The 26,823-nt window shown below is 42.4% G+C and overlaps 2 protein-coding genes across 3 annotated transcripts; one reads left to right on the top strand and one right to left on the bottom strand.

The window, feature by feature from the left end:
• The first annotated feature begins 6,150 nt into the window (after positions 1-6,150).
• Positions 6,151-19,852, top strand: brd2a (bromodomain containing 2a). The gene is given in 13 exon segments (XM_048229673.1): positions 6,151-8,416; positions 11,956-12,271; positions 12,571-12,708; positions 13,195-13,342; positions 13,770-13,871; positions 13,874-13,959; positions 14,191-14,664; positions 15,085-15,213; positions 15,674-15,901; positions 16,161-16,432; positions 16,834-17,138; positions 17,809-17,937; positions 18,175-19,852. Coding segments are annotated over 13 exon segments (2,490 nt in total). The 5' UTR covers positions 6,151-8,384; the 3' UTR covers positions 18,306-19,852.
• Positions 19,437-26,696, bottom strand: LOC125285292. Of its 2 annotated transcripts, none has more exons than XR_007192008.1 (3): positions 25,895-26,040; positions 23,523-23,796; positions 19,437-21,674 (listed from the first exon to the last, which is right to left on the bottom strand). XR_007192008.1 is itself a non-coding variant. In XM_048229694.1 (3 exons), exons 1-3 carry the CDS (start codon positions 26,608-26,610, stop codon positions 21,223-21,225), a joined length of 879 nt encoding a protein of 292 aa, XP_048085651.1. In that variant the 5' UTR covers positions 26,611-26,696; the 3' UTR covers positions 19,437-21,222. The 2 variants fall into 2 exon arrangements, 1 of the variants encoding a protein (XP_048085651.1); XM_048229694.1 differs by lacking the exon at positions 25,895-26,040 and adding an exon at positions 26,458-26,696.
• Positions 26,697-26,823: the final 127 nt, after the last annotated feature.

Below are 26,823 nucleotides of genomic sequence, written 5' to 3'. Positions count from 1 at the left end.
AAACGTCCTACATTGTGTACATGGAGTTATGAAAAATGTTAATGTTAATACCTTGGTGAATGTAAAATGAATTGGAAGTAAAATCAAGTAATTTTCATCTTTTTACCATGTTGCCAGGTATGGGCAGTATTTCTAATACATGTATTTAAAATACGTAGGCCTATTTCAAATACAAAATACTATTTTGTAATTGAAACACTTGCTTTTAAAACTATCATTAACTTGTTCAGAAAATTTAAATAGTCTGGCGAGGTGGGGGCACAGGTTGGCATATTCCCAGGGTGGACCTGCTGCATCTTCATCCATTGTTTCGTCCATGGTTTCGTCTCTTATCTAAATCTGACCATGGAGTTGACTTTGGCGGAAAGCTGAAGGTGATTGCTGATAGGCTGTCCCAATCAGTGGTGCCTGCACAATCCAATCACGTTTGAGAGAAACAACAAATTGAGGGTTTCGAGATTTTTTCTTTTTTTCCTTTTTTTTTTTAGAAGTAGTAACGGTACTCACGGTTATGGATAGAAATGTAGTGGGAGTAAAGAGTACAATATTTGCCTCTCAAATGTACTTGAGTAAAGTCATGAGTACTCCCCAAAAATGATACTCGAGTAAAGTACAGATCCCTCAAAATTGTACTCAAGTACTGTACTCAAGTAAATGTACTCCGTTACTGTCCGGCTCTGCATTTTGGTATATCAACCCTCCCTTGAATACCACCATGTATAGAAATACCGGAGGGTTTTGCTGGTTCGAACCCCGACCAGTAGGCACGGATGAAGTTCCCTTGAGCAAGGCACCTTACCCCTCACTGCTCCCCGAACACCGTTGTTGTTGCAGGCAGCTCACTGCGCCGGGATTAGTGTGTGCTTCACCTCACTGTTTGTTCACTATGTGCTGAGTGTGTTTCACTAATTCACGGATTGGGATAAATGCAGAGACCAAATTTCCCTCACGGGATCAAAAGAGTATATATACTTACTAACTATACTATTAGATTCGCAAATGATCCCAAATCATTCCATTCCATATTGAGTGAATGGTTTTAGTGAGGGATTTTTTATCTCTTTATCATTCCATAAATGAAAAATACTGTCGATAGCCATGAATATTGGCTATATGAAGCAGCTTTCATTTGTTTTTACAAATAAAATATAAATCAGGCTATCAACTTTAGTATAGCCTAAAACTGGTCATTTCAATTTTACCACATACACTGCCAGTAGCCTGTATGTCTAAAGAATAAAAGCTACTAAAACAATATCACCAACAAAGCAACCTTTGTGAGCAACAAAACAACATTAAAGCGAAGTTACATGGTTTCACATCAAACATCTCCTCACAACACGCTATCTGTCTGTCTCCTGACACTAAAGAAAAAACGTGATCTCTGTAGACAGCACAGGCTCCAAAAACAGCAACAAAACAGGTCCAGGCTGCACCAGGCAGTTTTTGTTTCTGTTCCAGGCTGTTTTTGTTACCGTTTTTTGAGCCATGGCTGTATACAGAGGCCACATTTTTTACAGTGACAGGCAGCTAGCAGATTGTGAGGAGATGCGTGTTCGCTGTATGTGACAAAAAAAAAACTGCATAACATCGCTTAGAGCACCTTTAACAACAGAGCAGTCTTTGTGAGAATTTTACAACCCAAAACAGAAAAGTTGGGACGTTGTGTAAAATGTGAATAAAAACAGAATGTAATAATCTGCAAATCTCTTAAACTCATATTTACCGTAGTTGCAAAAAGGACACAGACAACATATCAAATGTTGAAAAATATATGTTAATACTGGCAACACGATTGATGACAAAGAGCATCCAGAGAGGCAGGGTCTCTTAGAAGTAAATATGTGGTATTCACTGTGGTATTCACTGTGTAAACCTGTGTGCACAAATGATGAAACAATGTAATTTTAATGCTTCTTAACATGAAATTGTGACATATTTAGGGGGTTCATCATCTACAGGACATAATATTATTAAAACATTCAGAGAATCCAGAGAAATCTTTGCCAACCGTTTTCAGACCTGTCATTGCATGGGCTCAGGAAAACTTCTGATAACCATTGTAGGTGCCCAGTTTGATACCCAATTCAAAAACGGCAGCCAAAATTGTACTGGCTAAAATTGTATTGAGACATGATACAGAAAATACCACCCTCTTATCTGGGCCTGAGCTTGTTTGAAATGGACTGATGTAAAGTGGAAAAGGGTCCTGTGGTTAGACCAATCAAAGTTGGCCATTCTTTTTGGAAATCATGGACTCATCTGGGCTAAAGAGGAAAGGGCCTATCCAAGTATCCAACCTATTCAACTTGTTTTAGTGCTCAGTTCGAAACCCAACATCTATGACAGTGTTGAGGAGCATAGTGCCTATAGCATGGGCATCTTGCACATTTGGCAAAGCACAATCAATTCTGAATGATGTATACAGGTTTTGAGCAACATATACTGCCATCCAGGCAATGTCTTTTCCAGGGACAACCTTGAATATTTCAGGATCTCAACAATGCCAAAATGAATTCTGCGCATATTTAAATAGTATTTCTCCATAGAGGAAGAGTCCAGGTGCTAAGATGGCCTGTCTGCAGTGCAGATTTGTCAAATTAGGTGCATAATGGAATGAAAAGCATGACTAAGAATACCCCATAGAGCAACTGAAATCCTATTGGGGAGTAATGGGACAACATTTCATTCTCAAAACTGTAGCAAATGGTCTCCTCAGTTCCTAAACATTTACAGAATTGTGTTAAATGAAGAGGTGAAACAGTACAGTGGTAAACATGCTCCTGTCCCAACTTTTTTTGAAACATGTTGCTGGTATCAAATTCAAAATTAACATATACTTTACATGAAATAGTCCACATTTTCATTTTCAACTTTTGATATGTTGTCTATGTCCTTTGCTGCTAAATATGGGTTTACGAGACTTGTATATTTATTGTAATCTCACAATGAAAAAATTAGGAAAAATCCAACCTTGAAAGGAAGCAAATTTATTTTGAGAAAAAGGAAAATAAAGAAATAAATATTTTTAACTAAAACACGTTGCTCACAATTATTGGCACCCCTGAAAAATCTTATATACAAAACCTAAAAGAAGCATTTTCCTATCTAATTTCAATTTATTTAAGTTAATCAGAGTGTCTGTGAACTTTCAGAAGTAGTTCATGACTTTCTTTTTCACTATGGTATGAAAATAAAGTCACACAGAGGCTAAATCCTCTAGTCATTTTTCAACATCGGAAAGACAAGAGAATACACTAAATTATAAGTAAAAAGAAAATGTTCATATTTGTAAGTCAGAGAATGTCTATATGACAGGTACTTTGTTAAAAATGCCTATATTACAGTTAAAACAATGATTAAAAGGTTCTATATCTGGAAATGTGACAAACATGCTTGGACAAGGACCCAAGGTTATCTTACTATCTTATACAGTATGGAGGATGGTAAGAAAAAATTCCACTGTTGGAGAAAGAACCACTGTTGGACACAGACAAAGAGTCACCTCATCTTGGGGTCACCGAGTCCCCCAAAAAATCTTCAAAAGTGATCTCACTGCTAATAGATTATTTAGAGGGCATGCTAGGTAAAAGCCTGTCCAGTCATTTAATTACCAATGTAAACGGCAGGAGTTACTTAATGGTACAGTGACTTTGTCTGGAAGTGTGGTCTATTGTCAGATGAAATGATAATTGCACTCTTTGGCTAGAAACACTTTAGGTGTGTTGGCGTACATAGAATAATGGCTATATTGAAAAGAACCCCATACCTAAAGAGAATTATGGTGGAGGGGCTGTGCTATTTTGGGGCTGTTTTTGGGATTCCTAAAAGTGCATGGTATCATGAACCAAAAAAAAACCTGAACATTTTCAAAGGAAATCTGTCAATCTCTGCCAAGACACTAAAAGTTGGTCATGATTGGATCATTCTTCAGGTCAATGAACAAAAACAAACGTCCAGATCAAAACAAATATTGTTTGCTGAACACAAAATCAAGCTTCGGACATTGCTATCTCAGTCCCCTGATCTAAATTCAATAGGAAAACAGTGGGGTGAGTCAAAGAGGAGAACGCACAAGTGTGGACCTAGGAATCTGGACGATCTGGGGAGATTTTGTAAAGGCGAACGGTCTTAAATCCATTGCTTTGTATTCTCCAGCTTTATGTGGTGTCATAGGAGAATATTACAAGCTGTTTATTGGAAAAGGGAGACTTAAGAAGGTATTATAAGCAGGGGTGGCAATAATTGTGAGCGATGTGTTTTTATTAAAAATATTTATTTCTTTATGAAATTTTCCTTTTTCTCAATATACATTTGCTTCCCTTCAAGGTTGGATTTTTCCTATTTTTTTCATTGTGAATAAATAACCAACAGATTATTTTTTATACTGGTTTTTGGTCAACTTTAGCAGAAGTGCCAATAATTCTGGAGGGCACTTTATATTTTACACTTTGTTTTGCACTGTTTGAGTCAATAGATTTCCAAATTACAGTAAAAGCTGATTTCTCAAGATGAGTTTTTATTCTACACAAAATCAAACTATAACACCAAACTTTCCCCTTTATTCCTATATTTTTACAGAGGGGTTTATAGCCTGATTTGATCATTTATTCCAACAGACATTCCTACTAAAAACCTTTTATTCCTAATATGTCAACACAATTAAATAATGATACCTCATATTTGTAATATAATCATTAATTGTAAGTAATCAACTGGGGAAGTGTCATTGTAGTATTTGACGATTATATTCACCAACATTCTGGTATAATTATTGTTTGGCCACCTTGGATGGTACCAATATCTGGATTAGCCCTTGGGCTGATTTTACAAACCAACAGAAGCCAACCACCTTTCTATCATTAAGTCAGTGTATTCACTTCCACAGCCTTTAGAATAAGATACAAAGTGCAGCTGTGGATATGCATCCATGCCAATGCTCATGTCATCTCCCATAAACTGGTCATCCTACAGTCCTCCATTCTTTCTTAATCCTTTATCTAAGTCAACAAGACTGAACAGCAAACAATGCAGCTGCACTAAAGTACAGTTGTACTTTCTAACAGTCTTTCTAATCTAAGCCACTTCAGTGCACCACAACTTATAAATATAATACCATAACTCAAAATCTTTATATTTATCCTGTTCAAAATGAAAACAGTTTATAAATAAGATTGATTTTCAACTCCTTCCCACTCCCAACTGCAAGGCAGCAAATAGGAAACAATATGTGGATGGTGGTGGGGTTTCTGTAACAATGGGCCAGCATACCATCCATTCTCACCTTCACTGTGAGGGTGTGAGCTATGGAAGTGTTGTGGTCATGGTTTCAGCAGGCTAGAGGCAAATGTGAGAACTGATGTGGAATTCACAGGCTGAGCAGGTCACACCCAGGTACAAATCACTAACCATTAACAATAATGTAAATCAGGTAAATGCAGAATTCTTGGAAAATAATTCCATGTTTGCGGCGACTGTGGTTGTAACTTTGTGACAAAAATGCAGAGGTAAGATGAAACTGGATCTTGATGACTCTGTTTAGTTTCCCTTTAGCTTCTGATGTGTCAGTTGTCAAAGACTACGTGTGGAAGGCACTGAAGTGAAAGGCATGGTTGCAAACGAAACAGCTTCCATAGCAACCAGTCCCCCCTGCTGGCCTAGTGGTCATGTGAAAGTGACTTAGTCTGTTGCAGTCTATGTGGGACTAGTCACTGGATGACTCACTCAACATGCCTCAGGTCCTCATATTTATTGGGGCTGGGAAGGAAAGACAATAGGATTAGGCCTACTTGTTTTGAATAATCACCTGATGTATTAAAGGGCTAACCAAGAACACCAGAAAGACCAAATATAGTATTTGAGAACTGAGACTGTGACCATTAACATTTTTATTCCTCAAAATTCAATTCTAAATGTCTGATGCATAGCCGACAACCTCCTGTCACTGTTGGCCAGGCTACAGTGTGTTCTATTCTGTAATAATTGTTTTTATGTAGGCTAAAAACAATAGAGAACAGTCTTTTAAAAAAGGAATTACTCAGAATACGCAGTTTCAATATGATCATTGGCAACCAACCATACCCCCAATCAATCATTGTAAACAAGACATGTGATGTTATGCCTCAGTGTTGCGTTTGCGCAGAAGGACCTCTGGGCGCAGTGGGAGCCATGTTTGTGTGGAATGTCCGCGTTGTTGGAAGTAGGCTAGTTTACTGGGATTATCACCAAAGTAAAGATAAGATTTCAAACGCTTTAATAACTAAGTCGTGTACTCTCGAAAATTCACCAAGGTAATACGACAACGACAAAACATACTAGATTTTATTTTGAGGCAAAGTTTGTATACGCACGTGATCGTCGTTAACCAATAGGGGACCCGCTGACGTTGCTGTGAAATATGTTCTTTGTTGTGGATTTCTCCGTAATACCTGAAAATGCTTTGAAATATACGGGTAATGGCTAATATGGAGATGGATGGAATATACCTCACAGTAGCAAATGGATCTAAACATGTGTGCTTTTTTTGTTAATGCGGCGTTCATCTGGCCTTTTTTTTTTTTCCTAAAGAACTCTGCGCCAAGAATCCGATCCTAATCACATATCACATGACGCACCCTCCCCCACCCGATCCAATGAAGGGGAAGAAGTCAGACATGTTTGGAGGAAATGTTGAATAAAGAAACGTGGCTGAAGACAAGAAGAAAAAAGGAAATGTCTAAAGTATGCGGATTTTTAGATGGACTTTTTTGGCTTGTTACTTTGACTTAATGTAATTTGGGATCTTTTTTTCTTGGCAAAGGGCACATGAACATATCACTTTTAATCTTATTTTAATAGTCTAGTTATATATTTCACGATATCATGTATAGTAGATTTAACGTTAAAAGCTGACCAAGCAATGTAGACGACGTTTTTATCGCTTAGAAATTTTAGTTGTGTTATTGAGTGTCATTGCAACAGACGTGTAACCTTGTTAGTGGGGGTGGGGTGAAGTAGTTGCATTAGATAAGCTAACAATGCAGTGTGGTAATCAGTTTAAAGTTGAGAATTCTCATGGTATCTTTCTTTTATAACAGATTATATCTTGTGTTGTAGGCCTAGTGTTGATCATAACATAGGTGTTTGAATTGGTAAGTGAGCCTAAGGGCACGAGCACCAAGTCTGTAATTTAGATCTTTGTTGTGTTTTTTTAGATAAAATGGCGTCTTCGCACTCAATTTTGGAATTTACTGGCTTGACAAAGTGTTGCGAGTTGACATTGGTTCACGTGCTATTTGTGGCGTCCTTGGGGAAATGGGTCAGATATTGCTTTATTTTAGCAGAAAACACATGGATGCATTTTCCTGCCATGCTTTCACTTTAGTTTGTAGTGTTTTTTCGTCAAGGAACATGGAACCAGGGAGGAAACTGGTTTTGGTTAAAAGTGCTGTGTCATTTCAATGGAGGACATTTTCTGTAGGCCTTGTAGAACCTGCCCCGTTCTAGGAAGCCGATGGACTGAACGGGTCATGTTAAAATAGTGAACCCGTTTGACTGAGTTTCGTGAGCACTTCTGAAATGCCAAATGGCAATTACCACGTGGATTAAAATGATAATGCCATGTGCAGCTTGTCTTGTTGTGAGACATAGGTTTCAGTTATTGGTAGTCTTTTCACGTAAGGTGTAAATGTCATTGAGTGAAAAGGTTACAGATTGCAACAGCATCACGTTTGATTTTGGGTTCAGAAGAGGCGTTTTATCGTGAAATAGTGCTTATCACAACCTTCCAAAATGGCGACGGCACATCGGGATAGTGAGGCGAGTCGACTGCGGGAAAGTAGAAAATAGCATGGTGTTTCGTGGTGTATGTGGCAGTAGTCTGATACTCGTGATGTAATCAACGGACCAATGGTGTGCCTTGACGTTGCGCTCAAAGCCCGCGCTTAGGTCTCAGACACCAATCGGGGTTATCTTTTAGTCCATGTTGGTGTAATGCAACTGGCGGAAAACTATTAGCCATTTGGATATTAAGACTAGAAAATCGGGGAGAGGGCAGTAGTATTCTGGAGGTTGTGCTTTAGTTACTGGTTTACAAACGCAGTGTTGTTGAGAATTCCTGGTAGGTAACAACTGAATGGAAATCGATGGCGGTGAACCTACGGGAGGATCTGGGTGTGGTTTATTTGATTGACGGTTGGGTAAACGTATAGACGTCAGGGAGGCGTGGCTTTCTTGGTGTGGTTAAGCCAATAGTGTTGCTAGATGTTTTATAAATAGTCGGGCGGATTCATTTTGTCGCCATTTCACTGAAGCTGTGTTGAGGAGGTCGGAAAGGAACTGGGAGGAAAGGCGAAACGGGAACCTGAGAGAAACGGGTATACTAAACAGAATCCGGATCCATCCTGATGGAGACGGCCTTAAACCCGCCCCTTGACAGGTACCAATCGGAACAATTGACAATAACTTTGCAATCTGACTGAGTATTGCTGTTCAGAACTTGTTAGTTACTTTGGATTTATTGATGCCGTTTGGCATATGACAACAGCGCTGATGCCGGGCGGATTAACTTGCACAAATTGTTGAACTCCGTAACTTGCAACTGTGGTTCTTAGCAGCCGAGCACAGGACACCGAGTTCATGGCAATGTTGGTCATTCCAATAGATTTGTATGCCAGTCAGGTTGGGTATATATATAAAATTAAATTATATTTTGAATTGGTTGTCCGCCTTTCCCCAACACGTCGTTGCGCCGACGCCATTTTCCCTAGCATTTGTTGCTAAGTCAACTGTAACACTTAAGATTAAGTTTGTGCACTTTCTGTGTGGATGTAACAGAGCTGTTTATGAAGTAGAATGCCGTATTGTTGGTTTGCTGGTAAGAGTTTAGCTGAGTCGTTAACGTTAGGTGATTGCTTTTGGATCGTTAAGTTAGCATTTGTAGCCTAGCGAATAACCCATTCTGTGTATAACGCTAGCCATAAGTTAACGTTACCTAACGTTAGCCGCCAACAGGAACGTTCATGTCAACTAACGAATCCTAAGGTTTGCTTAATGTCACGCTTGAACATACCAAACGTAATGGCGAAGTGGTGCATTTTGTGATCGAGCTCTCTAGTGTGATGACAAATGTAAAATCAGTGGGCGATGTCGATATGTCTTTAACGAATTGGATACATTGACGTCTTGGTCAGCCACATGAGACATTAACGTTATGTAGGTTAGTTGTAAAGATAACGTTACTCCGTTTGTCACAACAAAACCCAAAATATCTTGACCGGGCGAACCATATGTCTTGACTTTGATCTTAACTTTGTCAGTAAACTTAACTCATGCATTAAGCATGCATTAAATTCTTCAAGACTGGTCCAGTGGTGGGATGGTTGTACTTCGGTTGCCTAGTAACCTGCATGTCTCATTGGAAGTTAAGCAAGCATGCCAATACCATTTCCCGCAAAATGCAGTTAACCAGTTGTGGAGGTAGTCTTTATCGACAGTATACAACTCGCTTTGTTTTTCTCTGTAGTAATGTAATGATTTTTTCTAGAGGCTCACAACTATTAAATATTAGCACATTTACTTATACCACACCAGACAAGCCAATGACATGATTTTCTGTACTAATGCCTTTTTTATTGACTATAATAAAATTATTGCAAAATATCAAATTGTTTCTAATTTTGTGTCATTTAAGACAAATTAAACCTGATTGAGTACTGGGATCGTTTTAACATGCAACAGCTTCCCAAACTATTGCAAGGAGACGTTTACAGGTACATGTTCACTAATGAGTCCTTTAATTGATTCTTGTAAAAATTGTTCACTAGCTTGAGCTGAAGGACGGCTCGGTTGTAATTTCCTTCTGGCTCAGTGTTGGTCACCATGTACCAGTGTGTGGCTACACTGTCATTAACAGGAAATACTGAACTTTGTTAAATCACATCAGAGATCAGAAATATTATTTTGGTGTCAAAAAGAACCTGACAACTTTGATGCTATTTGTGATGCAAGTGGACCTCGTGAGACGCCTGATACATTTGAGGAAGGAGTTCTTGGAATGGAAAATTCTAAAGAAGTTAGCCCCTTACTCAAACATTTTCAAGTGAGCAGTAGGCCTGTCCCTGAGACTGTTGTGATGTAAGCCCCCCTAGCACAGTTGCATCATTGATACTGGTTCCATTAAGTCAGTTAACTGACACCACTGTCCTCTTTTTAATCCCCCCTACCCCCTCATTATAGTTGCACTGGATGAGAGCAATTTCTCAAAATCCAATGCTTGGAGTCGAGTTGAGACTAAAAAATAGAAAAACCTTTACAGCATTTTTAGGACAATACCGTATTCATGAAATATTTCCTCCATACATTTAGAAACTGGTTGTTTTATTAGGCTTACTTGATACTGACAAGTCTAAAGGTAAGTCAACAGAACCAAGTAGTCCTTCACCATACTCTCATTGTAAGGGTCAAGAAGAGCATTTATGAAGGGTACAGGTAACAGTGTAACTTGTTGGTTTGTTCCACTCCAAGACCTTTTCAAGAAACAAGTAAATAGGATTTATTGTGGATTGTTGTTCAGCCACAAGCAGCAGGCCCATAATTGCATGCCTACTATGCTCACATTTGAATGTTGGTTTGCATCTAGCAGGGAAAGGTGCAATATGTATGAGAGAACAAAGTTTAACTTGGTAGCTGTATGCACAACAGGGTTCGGCTCGCACTGTGCTCAAAAGGAAAATTTGCCGGTCCGCTCCCCTTAATATTAGCCTTTGAAAGGTAGCATGTTTTTAATTTTTAATTGTTTTTAAAATATGTTTGAAATGCCAAGGCTTGTTAGTGTGGTCTGTGTACATAGACACAGTAGCCCACACACCACAGCCCACAATGTACGGCCTTGGATATCAGCTTAGCAGACTTTTATCACTGCACAATCCCTTACTGTGTTGTGTAGTGTAGGTTGCTGTTTGGAGGGGGTGTGTGACTTGGTTGCCATGGTTATGGTAGTCTGGCAGCCAATGAAATGGACCTGTTAGCTTGGTTGCCAGGCGACATAAGGGAATTGGGCAGTAAACTGCATGCAGGTGTTGTTTTTTAACTCCAGTTAACTTCATGTGTCTCCCCATCCTCCAATAGGCAGGTGCTGTAGCATCAGTGCCTTGAGGGCTTCGGTAGAAAAAGCATGCAAAACATACCCAGTAAAGCTTGATATGTTCAATTTAAGTAAAGGGCTGTAATTCCTTTGATTTCAACTCCTTACGGATTTCGGCAAAGAGAAATCACCTATGAAAAGTGCATGTCCCTTAAATAGGCATTCTGTGAGTATGTATAGCTGAACAGCCAAATCAAAACCTAGCACCATTATTTTAGGCAACAAATTGGTGGTGCTCAGATCTTAACTCCTCACTGCAACCAGGACAGGACTTTAACACAACTCAAGCTAAAAGGGGGTCTAGTTATATGAAGCAGTCCAAGTGAGTCATTTATGACAGCCCTGGCAAATGTTAAGTGTGTTTGCCTTAAGGGTTAATCATATACCGGCTGGAGGTTGTGAAACAGCAGGAATCAAGCCTGTCTTTGATCAGCAGAGTCCCTATATGAGTATAGGGATGTGTCATAGTATTGGACATAAAAAGTGGAACACATCAAGTCGAGCAGTGGTGTGACTCATCAGTGGTCCTTGTTCAAATAGTCGGAGGCTGTGAAATTGGTGTGATGATTTAGCAGCTAGTCAGTTCCCTCTCATCTTACTTCAGTTTCTGGGCTGAGTAGACATTCCATTGCCTTCTTTTCTTTTTCCTTCCCTTTTCTCCCTACACTCCTGCCTTTAAATCTCTCACCCTCTCTGTTTTCCTTTCCCTCATCTCCTCCCAAAACCTCCACTCTTCCTCTTCCTCCTTAATTCTAACTCTCCCTATTATCCTTTGCACCCTCTCATCCCTCTGCGTCTCCATCCTCACCGTCTCCCTCCGTCCATTCCAACAGCCTCTCTCTGGGCGGGGGCGACCTGGTCATGCAAGGCATCACCGCGGTGATGGAGCAGCAACAGTCGGGCGGAGGGGCAGGCAAGCGCATCCGCAAGCCATCGCTGCTCTTCGAGGGCTTTGAGGGTCCCCCACTGCTGCCCCACTCGGCCCCCAACTCCGGGCCTTCACAGCCGCCCGTGCGAGACCCCGCCCGCCAGTGCCGCATGACCAATCAGCTGCAGTTCCTCCAAAAGGTGGTGGTGAAGTACCTCTGGAGGCACCACTTTGCCTGGCCCTTCCACGAGCCGGTGGACGCCTCTAAACTCAACTTGCCTGTGAGTGCAACACCTCGTACTACAAGTTTCATTAAATATTTTTTTGTGAAGCCTTTGATAAAATGTCGTTCAAATCATTATACACATGCACACACAAACTACTCCAGAAGGGGGCAGTAGTGTGGTCAAGATCAGATCACAAAATTGGTTATTCACTGTATTTTATTCCAGTAAGCTCACATGTATGTATGTTTTTGCCCTCCTGTGAGCCATTCAGTCGTTAATGATAATGGTTACCTATTTCCAACTGTTTGAGTCACAGAGCTGACCTCAGTTTCTGTGTACCTGTCCTCCCTCAGGACTACCATAAAATCATCAAGCAGCCCATGGACATGGGCACCATCAAGAGGCGTCTGGAGAACAACTACTACCGTGGCGCCAGCGAGTGCATGCAGGACTTCAACACCATGTTCACCAACTGCTACATCTACAACAAGGTACAGTAGATAGACTCATTCATACATGGACATCTTCAACTATATTGACCAATTAGGTGTGGGATATTTACATGCATTGGGAGTCTTATCATAAACTCAATGCATGATACAAACTTGGATGAAAGGTTTAGTTGGAGTTCACCATACATGGCAATGGGAAGTGTATGATGCTCTGCAGCGACCAACTCATGCACAGTGTTTGCGATGGTCACAATTCAGTTTGAACTGACCAATAACCAAAGTCCACAACTAGAGGGGGCTGCAACTCTGCCATGTTTTTACCTCCATAGGTTGAATTGGTACTTCAGCATAGTGCCATTGGAATTAAAATACTCTTTATGTATTGAGGTAGATGAGTAAACACAAAAAGTGTTCCTTTTTATATTATGAGAAAATGGCTCATAATGGTTCAAATAAGTAGTTTTAGCAAGGATATTCAGGGAATGTCATCCTATTTCTAATTGTGTTTATGTGTCTTGTGTCCAGCCTACAGATGACATTGTCCTGATGGCTCAGTCTCTGGAGAAGGCGTTCCTTCAGAAGGTGGCCCAGATGCCTCAGGACGAGGTGGAAATGGCCACCCCTGTGCCACGAGCCAAACCGGGCAAGGTGGGAAAAGGCCGGCGAAACACTGGTGAGCAGAAAGGACAGGGTGAAAAGATGTTGAGAACGACGAGGTAACTTTTTGAGCAGATGTCTCAGGGTAGTGTTCTTGAGCAATATTATTCAGACACTTCCCTATTCATATTGGGTAATACATTCTTTTCTCGAGAAATTTAATCATAAGTAGGCAAATTCTCAATCATCCAGTCCAAACACATGGAATTGGCCATGTGAATGCTTGTCAACAATGCTCAAAAAGTTGCCCCACATTGTCATAACCATCTTCACCGTAGGTGTATAGGGAGGGGTAGTGTGTGTGTGTAGAGAAGTCTGTCATCAATCTGGTCACATGTGTAGAAGCTGATGTTGAACTAAGAATAGAGTTTCAGTTTTCATCATCTTTCCTCATCTTACTCTCTGCGTATTGCTCAATCCTTTTTTCTCTGATCTCCATTCAGCTCCAGGCGGTGTGACCACGGCCCACCAGGTCCCGGCCATCTCTTCGGTCTCGCAGTCAGCATACTCGCCCCCGACGCCCGACACCCCTGACCCCATCTACGCGGTCCCCCACAGACTCTGCTGGCCAAGAGTCTGCCCCCCATGCCGCCTGCTATGATGGCTGTCCCCCCAACACAGCCCACTACCAAGGTAAGAACCACTGACTTTCCATTGATGTCCGCAGAGATTGCACTTAGCTGCTATTGTGACCCCAACCAAAACACTAAGATGGATTGTTACTTTTAGCCTTAGTTACGGTTGGGAACTGACTCTAATTTATGTCAAAAATAATTTGCTTGTTTCCTATGTTTTATGATCCATGTTAAAACCTTTAGGTATAAACAAATATGTTAAACTGACCTCTTATCCTTTTCTCATCAGAAAAAGGGTGTAAAGAGGAAAGCAGACACCACCACCCCCACCACCATGGTCATGCCTCTCATGGGCGTTGGCAGCATGGGCCTGGGCATGGGCCTGGACAGTGGCAGCGACTCCCCTCTGACCCTCTCGTCCCTGGGCATGGGTATGGGCATGGACTCGAAGCCCGGCCGGGGCATGCTGGGCATGGGGCGCGGCGGCGGCCTGGCGGGGAAGGCTCCGGCGAGGCGCGGAGGCAGCGGCCGGCCCATCAAGCCGCCCAAGAAGGACCTGCCGGACTCGCAGCAGCACCAGCCGTCACGGCGCGGCAAGCTGAGCCCCAGCCTCAAGCACTGCAACGGCATCCTGAAGGAGCTGCTCTCCAAGAAGCACGCCGCCTACGCCTGGCCCTTCTACAAGCCCGTGGACGCCTCCACACTGGGCCTCCACGACTACCATGACATCATCAAGCACCCCATGGACCTTAGCACCATTAAGGTGAGCCGAACTTTTTTACAAATCCTCCAGCAACATGCAGACGCATAGCTAACACATCAATTAAATCTGTTGAAACAAGTTATACGGTGGTTAAAGTGCAGATGAATTGCTTAAAGCTATTTGTATTTGTAATATGTCAAGTGCTCCCTTACAGAATATATGTAGACAAACACATTTAAAATCAATTGTATCATTATATTCATAATATGTATATCCTTAATTAAATTCTATCAAAAGTCAGAGCCCTGCATACAAACATCCCTCCACACATATCTAGTAGCATAGCAGGTGTAGAGAATGTGGAAAGTGCCTTAAACCACATTGATATCGGCTTTGCAATGGCAGAAGTGAAATGTCAAAAGCGGGTTTGTTGCCGAGAGGAAATGAACCAAGTGTTGACTTCTGCTCTCTTCCTCTCAGAGGAAGATGGATGGCCGGGAGTACCGAGAAGCACAGCAGTTTGCCGCCGACGTGCGGCTGATGTACTCCAACTGCTACAAGTACAACCCGCCCGACCATGACGTGGTGGCTATGGCCCGAAAGCTGCAGGTGTGTGTCAGTTTTGCCCCATACACACACACAAACAGAAACGGCAGATTTGTTTCAGTTTCGCACACAATTTTACTTCCCTTGCGTGTAACACAAACTGGAGGCATGTTTGTTGATTTGGCACACGTTGATTCACAGTTCTCAAACGTACACACAAACACAAATCAACACACACATTCAAGAAGGCATTAGATAAGCCTCACTGGTCCCCAACACGTACAACAAATGCACAACACGCTTCCACAAGAATGTACATAGCAGTCACCCATAGGTTATGTTCCAGTGCTGACTTTCACTCTAAAGCATCCTTTCACTTGCATGTTCCAGACCAGAGTTCAGACAACTACCCCAAGGGAAAACAGACTACAGTTACACTTTCACTTGCACTTTTACGGACAGATTGAAATACTCGATGCGTATATCAGTGTGTACTCATGTCGTCTCTTGTCCTTTTTCCCAGGATGTGTTTGAGTTCCGCTTCGCTAAGATGCCAGACGAGCCCCTGTCTCGCATGCCGCCACCATCCCTGGGCGGTGGTCTGGGCGGTCACTCGTCCTCCTCCTCATCTTCGTCGTCGTCGTCGTCGGAGAGCGACCCCAGCAGCGAGAGCGAAAGCAGCCCCAGCTCGGACAGCGAGGAGGAGCGTGCGCACCGCCTGGCTGAGCTGCAGGAACAGGTGTGTATGCAGGTAGACTCCACACCTACACACGCGCACACACACACAGACCAATAAACACAAACACAATTCAGCCAGGCAATGTCAACTTGTCCCAGGATGTTAGCCTAGCAGTTTGGTTTGGGTTGTTGCTAGTAATTTCTTGATGCAGCATGCCAGTACAGTACAGTGAAGTGAAACTAAATAAGTCTCACATACAGGTATTATAGTATAATAACAGAACAGAGCACCACATGGCTTCATGATCTGACCTTTGACCTTTCCTTCACAGCTGAGGGCGGTGCATGAGCAGCTGGCGGCGCTCTCGCAGGGCCCCATCGTCAAGCCCAAGAAGAAGCGCGACAAGAAGGACAAGAAGAAGAAGAAGAAGCCGGAGAAGCACCGAAGCAGCCGCGCTCCCGCCCCCGTGTTGGACGTCGAGCCAGTGGTGCGGCCCGCCAAGGTGCCCAAGGTCGCCAAGACGCCCAAGACCAAGAGCAGCAAGGCGGCACCCACCTCCACGCAGGGCAAGAAGGGGGCGACCAAGAAGAGCAACAAGAGCAAGTGAGTGGGCATGGTCACACATCTGACTTCTGTGGCTATCCCTAATCACCACAACCAGCTTCATTTAAAGCCAGATGATGTCTGATTATTGTAGTTGTTAATTGAGTTACTTAACCAAACTAACTGTCCTCTAATGTCAAGTAAAAGTCCCGGTTCAAGGATTCTGGCAATTAACAAATTTTATTGCAGTGAAAAACTATTTATATATATATATATATAATGTAAATATCTATTTTTCTTTTACTAACAAAAGGTGGATAATACACATTGGCCAGACCAAAATACTGTATGTAGGCTCACTCAAGTGTAACCCACACACCTGCCCGCCCTGTTGTCCTTCCTTGTTAGTCTTAGTCCTGACTCTCTCTCTCTCTCTTCCATCCATCGTCCCCCTCTGCCAGGTCCTCCAAGAAGGCGATGCCCCCGCCCATGCCGCTGCTGCCCCACTACGACTCGGACGAGGAGGAGGAGACCAGCCCCATGTCGTACGACGAGAAGCGGCAGCTGAGCCTGGACATCAACAAGCTGCCGGGCGAGAAGCTGGGCCGCGTGGTGCACATCATCCAGGCGCGCGAGCCCTCGCTGCGCGACACCAACCCCGAGGAGATCGAGATCGACTTCGAGACGCTCAAGCCGTCCACGCTGCGCGAGCTGGAGAGATACGTCATGACCTGCCTGCGCAAGAAACCGCGCAAACCCACCACAGGTGAGCTGCATTTTGTTGTCTTTGCTCTGGAGTAGCCTGAAACATGACACACACACACACACACACACTTTGGGGAGAGGTTTGAGATGTATGTGTCAGACACATTGGGCACATGTGCGAGATCTAATCCAGCAGGTTCTGAAACAGGACTCCTTTGCTAAGTATAAATTTGCAAGAGAGCTTCTCAACACACACACACACACACAAACAAACAAACACACACACACGCGCACGCTCTCCATATAAACCAGCTCCTGAACTGGGAGGATGTTCTACATTATTCATGTCATTGTTCTCTGCGTCAGTGTGGTAGCTGATAGTTGAGTATCTGAGTGCCGATTACATCATTTAAATATGGGTCAAATACAGATACAAAGTGTCACTAAGATGTAAAGCGCATCTGCTCCAGCATGTGTGAGTCACAAGTGTTTTGGGATTACTGTGTATTAATGGGATGGCCACCACACTATTATATTTTATAGTGTGGTGGATTATATTATTGGCGTATATTTCCCATTTTATAACTGCCACTTCCTCTCTTAGTCTGTGTACTGTGATGTGGTTCTCCCTGCGCCCTGTGTTGTGCCATGTGTGTGTGTGATCTTGCGCCATGTGGCGATCCCCATGTGCTGTGCTGGGTGTAACCCTGTGCTCTGTGCCAACCCTGCAGTGCTGAAGAAGAACGCAGCGGGCAAGTCCAAGGAGGAGCTGGCCCTGGAGAAGAAACGCGAGCTGGAGCGGAGGCTGCAGGACGTCAGTGGCCAGCTCAACTCCGGCAAGAAGCCAGTCAAAACCAAAGGTAAGACACACACACACACACACACACTTGTGCAATTGAAAACCTCTTGAATGGTCTCTCATATCTGCATTGAACAACTAATACTGCTCTAGAAAAGATGAAATCTTTTTGAAATTCTGATTAAGGGACTATGCTAACTACAAGCTATGTGTCAACTTAGGAACTGCAGTCTTGTCGTCTTTTCTTTTGAGCCCCTCCATAATTTCCTTGTGTTGAACCGTTTCCCTCTCCTTGCAGCGGAGAAGCCCAGCACAGTAGAGCCACATGCTGTTGCCTCTCGCCTGAGTGCCAGCAGCTCCAGTTCAGACTCTTCCTCCTCCTCCTCTTCATCGTCGTCCTCCGACACCAGCGAGTCGGACTCGGGCTGAGCAGCGCTGCCGGGCACGGGCCTGGCGCCCTCAGTTGCCCAGGCCGGCGTTGTAGGCAGACAAGACCAGCCTGGTGCCAGGATGTGTGTGTCTTTGGCACCAGGGGCAGAGAGAGAACTTTTCCTCCCGACCAGTGCATGGAATGCCCCACGAGATCACCGTAGAGATTGAGACGAGGGAGAGATCGGATGAGGAAGAGGAGAGGTCTCCTGCAGCAGAATGATGGGGCTGCTCCCCTCCTCCACAAAAGAGAGGGGGAGCGATGGAACAGGGGCATGCCAGAAAACGGACTCATTCTCTGGGGTGGCAGGGCTGCCTAGATTGCCCCCCTTCTCTTTACCATGTAAATACATGTCAATATATATATATATAATGTAAATATCTATTTTTCTTTTATAAAGAAGAATTTTAAGGAATCCCCAATTAGGGGAGAGAGAGAGTGAGTGGTCAGACTGTTTTTGTTTTGCTTTTATAGTTTTTTTTTTCCTTTTTAAAAGAGGCGTTGGATACGTTTGGTTTAGGTGGTAGTGAATGTGTCTTGGAACCTGTGCCGCTTTTTCAAACGCATACACACAAACCAGGATAGTGGTGTTTTGTAGCTTGATACATGGTTCTACATCAATATCTTTGCTTGCCTGACAGAACCCTGGCTCCCACTTTTTCCAGTCTTATATCTAAAAATCAATCCCAAGTTTATGCAGTGCATCTGCAACATTGTTATAGACATCTGCAATATTGTATGGACTTGCATCTGAATCCTTGTGTTGATGTAGTGGCACATGCAGTCATCCCATCAACTTCTGTAGATATTTTTCCTTTTGTTCTGTCAGTTTTTCATGTCTTCATCTCCCTACCCCAAGAACCACTCTGAAGGTTGGCTTAAGAGATAGCTTGGAGTATTTTCAGTTCATTGTTCCTAAGATCCAGACGTACTGCTTAAAAAGCAGAATTGTATATGAGGCTTTAATGTGATTTATTTTGTCTTACTGGGTTTGTTTATTTTAAGGTGTGCTTGTGTGTGTGTATGTCTGTATTTTCAGTTCTTATTTATTTGCCTGGAGACTTCCAATGCCTAATGCAGGTCTTTTAACAATTTAATGGATCCCTACCCTACACATGATTTCTTTTTTAACTCCTGTTGATTCGGGAGTGGTTTTAATTAATATTGTATCACTGCTGTTAGTACTACTGCACGGAACTGTACAGGTATATGAATTACAACACAACACAATACTTGTTTCAGATGTCTTGCGAAAAAAGAAAACATGTACATAATCAACTGTTGTACAGCTCCGGAGCATGTATGTAGCTATTGGTGAGACATGGTTTACCCTTTTTCTTATTCTGACTTCTGTGTTCTGTTGTTCTTCATGTGACTTATGGGGTTTTGCCTATTTTTTGCCCTGGGGTTTTCTAAAAAAAGAAACTGTTGTCAAGCTACAGGCATTGTCCCAACCCTTTCTGGTGTAGGATCAACTGCTTCAGTATACCATCATTTACGTTTGGAAAATGAAATAAAAGCAATGACCATTCTTTTAAAAATAAAATACTGTCTGTGTGTCCTTTTTTGGTGGCATCATCCAGACTTAGAACACAGAATTTCTTTGTAGGCCAACTACTTGCCTACTATGTGCAGATGCACTGAACACCATTAGAAACATTTATGCAATCGTTACATACATCAGGATAAAAGGGACCAGGACTTTTCTGTTCTGATGTCTCATTGAAATGTACTTGAGTCAGCTAACTGAACCCTTATGGAGCCAAATTATAGACAGTCAAATTCAAGTCACTGACTGCTGTCTACAAGGTGTCTTCTGGATCTGCACCCATCTTCTTGAACAGAATTAAACAGACTTTATGCACTTTCTGGGCCACTTCCTCAAAGGAACGCCGTCTGCCTACCCTGCACATGAGGTCCCCTAGGTCTCCAATCTTTTTTCATGTGGGGTTCCCTAGTGGTGAAACAAGCTTCCCAATGCTCTCAGAACATCTCTATCTTCAAGAATCTCTGAAACTCTTGTGTGACAAGTCCTGCCCCAAATCCTCCAACAACCTCCCCTAACAAACCCACTGCATTGTTCTTTACCTGTTCTTGTACTTCATCATTTTAAACAGATTTAGTACTTGGTGCTTACTCCAAGGTCTTCTACTATCCTGAGGGCCTAAAGAGTGTCATTGCTCGAGTGTCAAGTTTCTTTGGCTAAAACAGTATGCAGAATGAGTAATGAGTAGTGATGTAGATGCTGATGGACCCTGATGTGTGAGTAGATTATGTACACACGACACCACATAGAAAAGCCTAGAATTTCCATGACTGATAATGTAATGTATTGCAATATCATCCCTGAGTTTTATTTGAAGACAAATAGGCCTTGAATCCATGACAGACATTGAATGCCAATGGCTGTCATGGAAAGATGGGTAGAGCAGCACTGAACAAGACAGGCCAGCAGAGCTTGTCTGACATGGAAGATCTGGGCGAATGGTTCAGTGGAATGTTCTTGGGGTGAATCAGTGAAACATTGAAGCCACAACATCCATTTGAAAAACAGAAAACTGGTTAAAGAAAATGTATCCAAGTCTAGAAATTAAGATAGATCAAGGCCCCAGTAAAAAAAAAAAAAAACATACAGTATATTCATCTGTTTTCTTTCAGGAGGTAGTTTACACTGTTGAAAGAGGGTGGGAGGTGAAATGCTACAGTTTAGTGTTAACTTTGTTGAAAAGTTCAAATCAGTCGCAAACCTCAACGAAGTATCCAAGACTGTTTGTTGTGTTGTCACAATGAAGTTCACCAGTGTGTTTGATGTAAACCAGAGCCATACACAAAAGAGTCCAACTAAACAATAAGTGACATTTTGTTTCTCAGTGTCAAAGAGCTATACAATGAAATCCCCTGGGACAAGCAGCCACATCAAAGTGAAGGACTTTTTTTCTCCAGTACCAGCACTCTTCTCAGTGATCTAACTGATGGTAGAGGTTGTTTTTGGGCAAGCAGCAGCTCATATCCAGCCACTCCACACACCAACTGTAACTGAAGGCCCTTTTTGATTGTGTCATCTGACCATTTTGTCCCTCGTGTACTTGACTGACAGAGCTTGGCGAGCTGATCTTTGTTGAAAACTCTTGAAACTTTTTCCTCCAGCTGTTTTCTCTGTTTGAGAATCTTCCACTTCTCTCGCCTTTCCTTGGCGAGGGTCTGCTGTAGTCTTAATACCTTGTTCGCCAAGGCTTTCAGCTTTTCTTCACAGCTCATAACAGGACACGATGCATGAGGCAAACACACCCATTGTGTGGGGTTGTTGCTTGGCAGGTCCACGTTTATACTGTTAGGATTGCAATCTGGAATACCCTGTTCCGTGCCATCTGTTCAAAAAGGCCAAAGTGCAAGTGGAAGCACTGATTTATAAACATCTGTTGGATACCAAACACACATATGCATAACAACCAGAAATAAAATTACATGCATAAAGTTGACAACATGGATTATAAATGCAGAAATAAACACCAGCTAAAAAGATACAATACTCTCCTCTCAACCTTCTTGTTTCTCTATTAAACATCAGAAACATGTTATTCTTGTAAAATAAAATAACAATGGCTGTATACAGCTCTTGCTATTAGTCAACAACGCTTTGCAAGCAAGCCGGTCATAAACATATCATATATTACATATTTGTGGAAATGAGTAGTTAACTAAAATGTTCACCCTTTTCCTATCTGAAATATGCTTCAACTCCACCTGTAGGAGTTGCAACCTTTTTTGTGCATCATTTTTTCTCTCCTAAATGTCAACACACACAAGTATCAAATTAAAGCTTTACTCTGCTTTTACTACTTGAACATTTGAATTCACAGTTTCTAGTAGAAAGTATAGTAAACATGTTTTAAAACAACATTTGACACGGTTAATCACCGTATCCTTCTCTCTATACTCGCTGACATGGGAATCTCCGGTTCTGCTCTCTCCTGGTTTGAATCCTACCTCACAGGGCCTTCGTTTAACATTATCATGGCTTGGTCAGCTATCCGCACCTCACCATCTCACCACAGGGGTCCCCAGGGCTCAGTGCTGGGCCCCTCCTCTTTGCTATCTACACCACCTCCTTGGGACAGATTATCCGTTCGCACGGCTTCTCATACCACTGCTATGCAGACGACACACAGCTCTATCTGTCCTTTCCACCTGACGACCCCCTGGTTTCAGCACGGATCTCGGATTGCCTTTCAGACATAGCTACATGGATGAAGGCACACCACCTCCAGCTGAACCTCTCAAAGACTGAACTGCTGGTCATCCCAGCTAAACCTACCATACACCACGACATCAACATCAATTTGACTCCCTGTCTGTTTCACCCGACCAGGACTTCAAGAAATCTAGGAGTTGTTCTCGACAACCAACTAAACTTCTCAGATCATGTTGCCTCAGTCGCCCGGTCATGCCGTTTAGCACTCTACAACATCACGGAAAATCAGGACTTACTTGACTCAAGATGCTACCCAACTTCTGGTTCAGGCAATAGTCATCTCCACGATTTCGACTACTGCAATGCCCTCCTGACAGGTCTCCCAGCCTGCGCCAGTGAAACCACTTCAGATGATCCAGAAGCAGCGGCGCCTGGTCTACAACCAACCCAAAGGGCACATGTTACCCGCTGCTCATCCAGCTACACTGGCTACCTATGGCGGCCCGCATCAAATTCAAGTCTCTAGCAGCTTGCCTACAAAGTAGTCTCGGTTCTGCTCCCACCTACTTGAATGCCCTCATACAGACTTACACTACCTCCAGACAGCTGCGGCTCCTCTGACGACGGCGTCTAGCTCTACCACCGTGCAGCTCAAGCCAATCAAACTTTTCTCATCTGTTGTTCCTCATTGGTGGAACACACTGCCAGTTCCTACAAGGGCAGGGACATCCTTTTCCACTTTCAAAACTCCTGAAGACCCAGCTCTTTAGGAGAACATCTACTCTCATAGCAACACTTACAACAAGTCTTACTGATCCTAGCACTCACTGTATGTTTTAAACTGACAAGTAACTGTTAAAAACAGCACTCACCGACGCACTTATTCTTACTGTACTCTAATGTTTTTTTTAAACTGTCCTAAAATTGTGAGAATTGTTCTAAAACTTACTGTTTACCATGTTGTTGGTCGCTTTGGTTAAAAAGCGTCAGCCAAATGTAATGTAATGTAATGTAACATAATTACCATCAGCACTGGGCTCGCTTCTGTGTATCTCAGGCTGAGCTGTATCAAGGGAGGTACTACAATATGAGTGATCCTGACTAACTTTCTTTGTTGCACCATCAGACACCATCACATCTTTCAGGGCAACTGAATTGGTAATGTGTCTGTTTGGAGGTCTTCTGGAACGAGAGGTCTTTGGTTTTGTGAAGACAAACTGAGTTGGAATAGCATTTGGCTTGAGCTTCCTGAGACCGTCAGCCCTGTGACTCTCATACTGTGTCTCGTCAAAGTGGTCCTGCAAAGAACAAAAAAAAAAAAAAAAAAAACACTTTTACATGGGTACCTTGAATGTGCACTGTGTGTCACTTTTGTTGAGCCAACACAGCCACAAGATGGAAGAATGCAGTAGGGTTCGGTGGCCATGCTCTGCAGAAATGCATCTGATCAGTTTCTAAGATGTATTATTTTGTAACAAAATGTTCGGCACCATCAAGAAAGCTGCATCAAAGTTTCATCAACAGCACAGTAGCACTGTTTTAAATTCTTATGCACACGCCCCATTTTGAGTATTTTGCCCGACATTGTACATCATCTACTTAGGAGATCATTGATCCTACATACTTTGGCCTATAATCAAATGCCTGACCTCTTTGGAAAGCACTGTAGTTTCTTGGACAACAATCAGAAAAACTGTGTGATGTACTGACACAGAGTGACAGAGGCTAGAATATTATTTTCTCATTCTGCCAGATAACAAGCATCTCTGAACTGACCACCATTTCAGCCCTCTAGGTCACTTGGGATGACTTAGAAACACAGCTGAGCCCTAGCATCAGGTCTTGTGAAGCTGTGTGCAAAAGTAGATCCATATAGAATGAAAACTACTTACTTTAGACCATTATTTGCCAAGGTATGCTCATGTGTTTTGTAAAATGCCCTATGGAAACTCCCCATAGGACTTTTGGTTATCCAAAATGCATTCTGACAATCAAATGCTTACTGCACATGAACCCCTTTGTGCATAATGCTGGTCTCAAATAAAAGGTAACACTTTGAGGTTTCTTGTGGACTATTTAGATTGTATGTCAGGTGTTCTGATATAAACTGACTACACAAAATATGGAATAATTACAAAAAGTCTCTATTTTTGCATTTACTTTGTTGGTTCAATGAGTGTGTATAATATAGACTATACATCTGTACAACTAATATTGGATAATACAACATGAAGATTCAATTTCTATGGATTCTTGTGAATATTTCAGTACCCAATATGTTGCATCTACTTATTGTGCTGCAGCTACACTTGCAGCCAGAGGTCAGGGTGGCACCAAAAAGAGGAGGAGGGAGGGGGATTTTGAAAATTTTGAGACATAAGATTAATCTGAGAATGTTAGCACTATACAGATTGTACATGAAAAAAATTGTCATTTTGGATTCCCAAGAGAGTCAAAGCTTTCAAATGTATATGCACAATATGGTATACAATTGATTTAGAACAGGGGTGTCAAACATAAGGCCCAGGGGCCAGATCCGCCAGAAGGTTTGGCCCCTCAGATGTTTTAGGTAGGAAGGGAAAATAAGACAAAAAGATCACATCCAGTTGTCTTTAACATGATATGACAAATTGATAACCTAGCATTACAAACCATCCTCAGCAAGGAATAAGCTGAAAACGAACATGGAAGTAGGGCATTTCAAGAGAGAAAGAGCAGTATATAACAGCAGTACATTATTTGTACTCGTACGTCAAATAACACTCTGACAACCCAGACATGCAGAAAATGATAATGACCATAACGGCCCACCACGAGGTCTCATTCCAACAAATCCGGCCCACTACCTAATTTGAGTTTGACACCCCTGGTTTAGAATGTTGGGGGGAGGTGGGTAAATGACCCGGTACTGGAACATGTGTTGCATTGATCACTGGCGCAGTGGGCCAGATTTGGTACCAACTAAAAAATGTGTTTTAAAAAAAAAACAAAAACAAACAAACTGAAGGCTCTTCGTTTGGACATGCCAATGAAAACCGAGGTGCCGGCCTGACGGACAGGCTGGGAAATGGACAAGAAAGAGTTGATTCTTTCACACAAACCCACGGGCATTTGTGGGCGGTAGCAGGTACGCCATGCTGTTGAAGGTGCAAACAAATGGTGCATCGCAAATGAAAGCACAATTGTATAGCCGTCATGTGTGTTCACTTCTGGCTCCTTACTCCTTTTGGTAACTAACGGGCTATTTGACGTCTTTACAACATTAAACATATCATAGGTGCTTTTCTGACGTTAATCACTCCTATGATATTGCTATTGTCTATCCAAATTAAGGTCCCTGTTTTGAAGTTAACTGATGGTCAAATCTCCGTAAGCGTGCGTGAAATAATGACTTACTTCGAACAAGACAGAGTTGATATTTGATTTCCAGTTTCCACTTTCGCCGACCGATTTTTACATCCGTATGCCGAAACATACTGCATTTTACTTATTAGGCCTACTAAACAAATATTAAACTAACAATCTTCTTCATACGGATTGCACTCATATACAGTAAAAGAAGGCCGGGTAACAAAATGTCGCCAGTAAGTCACATGGCAGTTCCTAGACCAATTATAGGACAAACCAGTTGAAACCGAGCTGGCCAGTCTGCGTTCCAGAGAAGCGCCTTCTATCCACAGCTCCAGAGCCGAGAGAGTAGCTATCTCAGAAAATCACTTCTATTGATTTTCTCCGAATGGCATTTAAACCATAAATGGCATTCAAAATGAAACGACCTTATTCATTCAATGTATAATTGGCAAGTAGAAGCTAAAGGCATTGGGGATGGGGACTGAGAAGGCTAGGCCAAGTTCAAATCAAATTAACTTTGGTTAATACTCTTTTTGAAGCATGCCATGAACAACAATATTTTCCAAATGTGTTTTCTTTACAAAAGTCCATGATGGAAATGTACTTACCTCACACAACAAGGAAAAATTATTCGCCTTCCAGTTCTTCCTTCTGACCCTCTGCTCCCACAATTTCCTCCTAGTAGGTTCCCGAGGGAAATAATGCAGACGTTTACCACGTCCGGGCTGTACAGAGCAACCATAGGCTGCACAACACGGCATTTTCTTTCGAAAAGCACTTGTTGATAACGATAATGAAGATTGCTTGATTAATGTTGTGTCCAGAGCCTGGTCAGAGAATGCCTGGTTGTGTCTTAAAGATGGCGTACACAAAACACGTGACTACCTTTGAACCAATCCCACGACAGAATTGTCTGAACGTTCTAAACACAGTTGTCGGAAGTCTACGGCTCTGCACAGCTTGGTCTTTTGGCA

This window comes from Alosa alosa, chromosome 20 (assembly GCF_017589495.1).
Source record: "Alosa alosa isolate M-15738 ecotype Scorff River chromosome 20, AALO_Geno_1.1, whole genome shotgun sequence".
NCBI lineage: Eukaryota > Metazoa > Chordata > Actinopteri > Clupeiformes > Clupeidae > Alosa > Alosa alosa.
Note: the sequence above shows the minus strand (reverse complement) of the source record. Positions and strands in the feature narration are given on the sequence as shown.

Excerpts from the sequence above, each read along its gene's own strand:
- LOC125285292 (XM_048229694.1), bottom strand. The coding sequence starts at position 26,610 with ATGCCGTGTTGTGCAGCCTATGGTTGCTCTGTACAGCCCGGACGTGGT. Across the intron at positions 23,797-26,457 it reads ATTTTTCCTTGTTGTGTGAG|GACCACTTTGACGAGACACA; the intron begins GTAAGTACATTT and ends TGTTCTTTGCAG. Across the intron at positions 21,675-23,522 it reads AAGCGAGCCCAGTGCTGATG|ATGGCACGGAACAGGGTATT; the intron begins GTAATTATGTTA and ends CTTTTTGAACAG.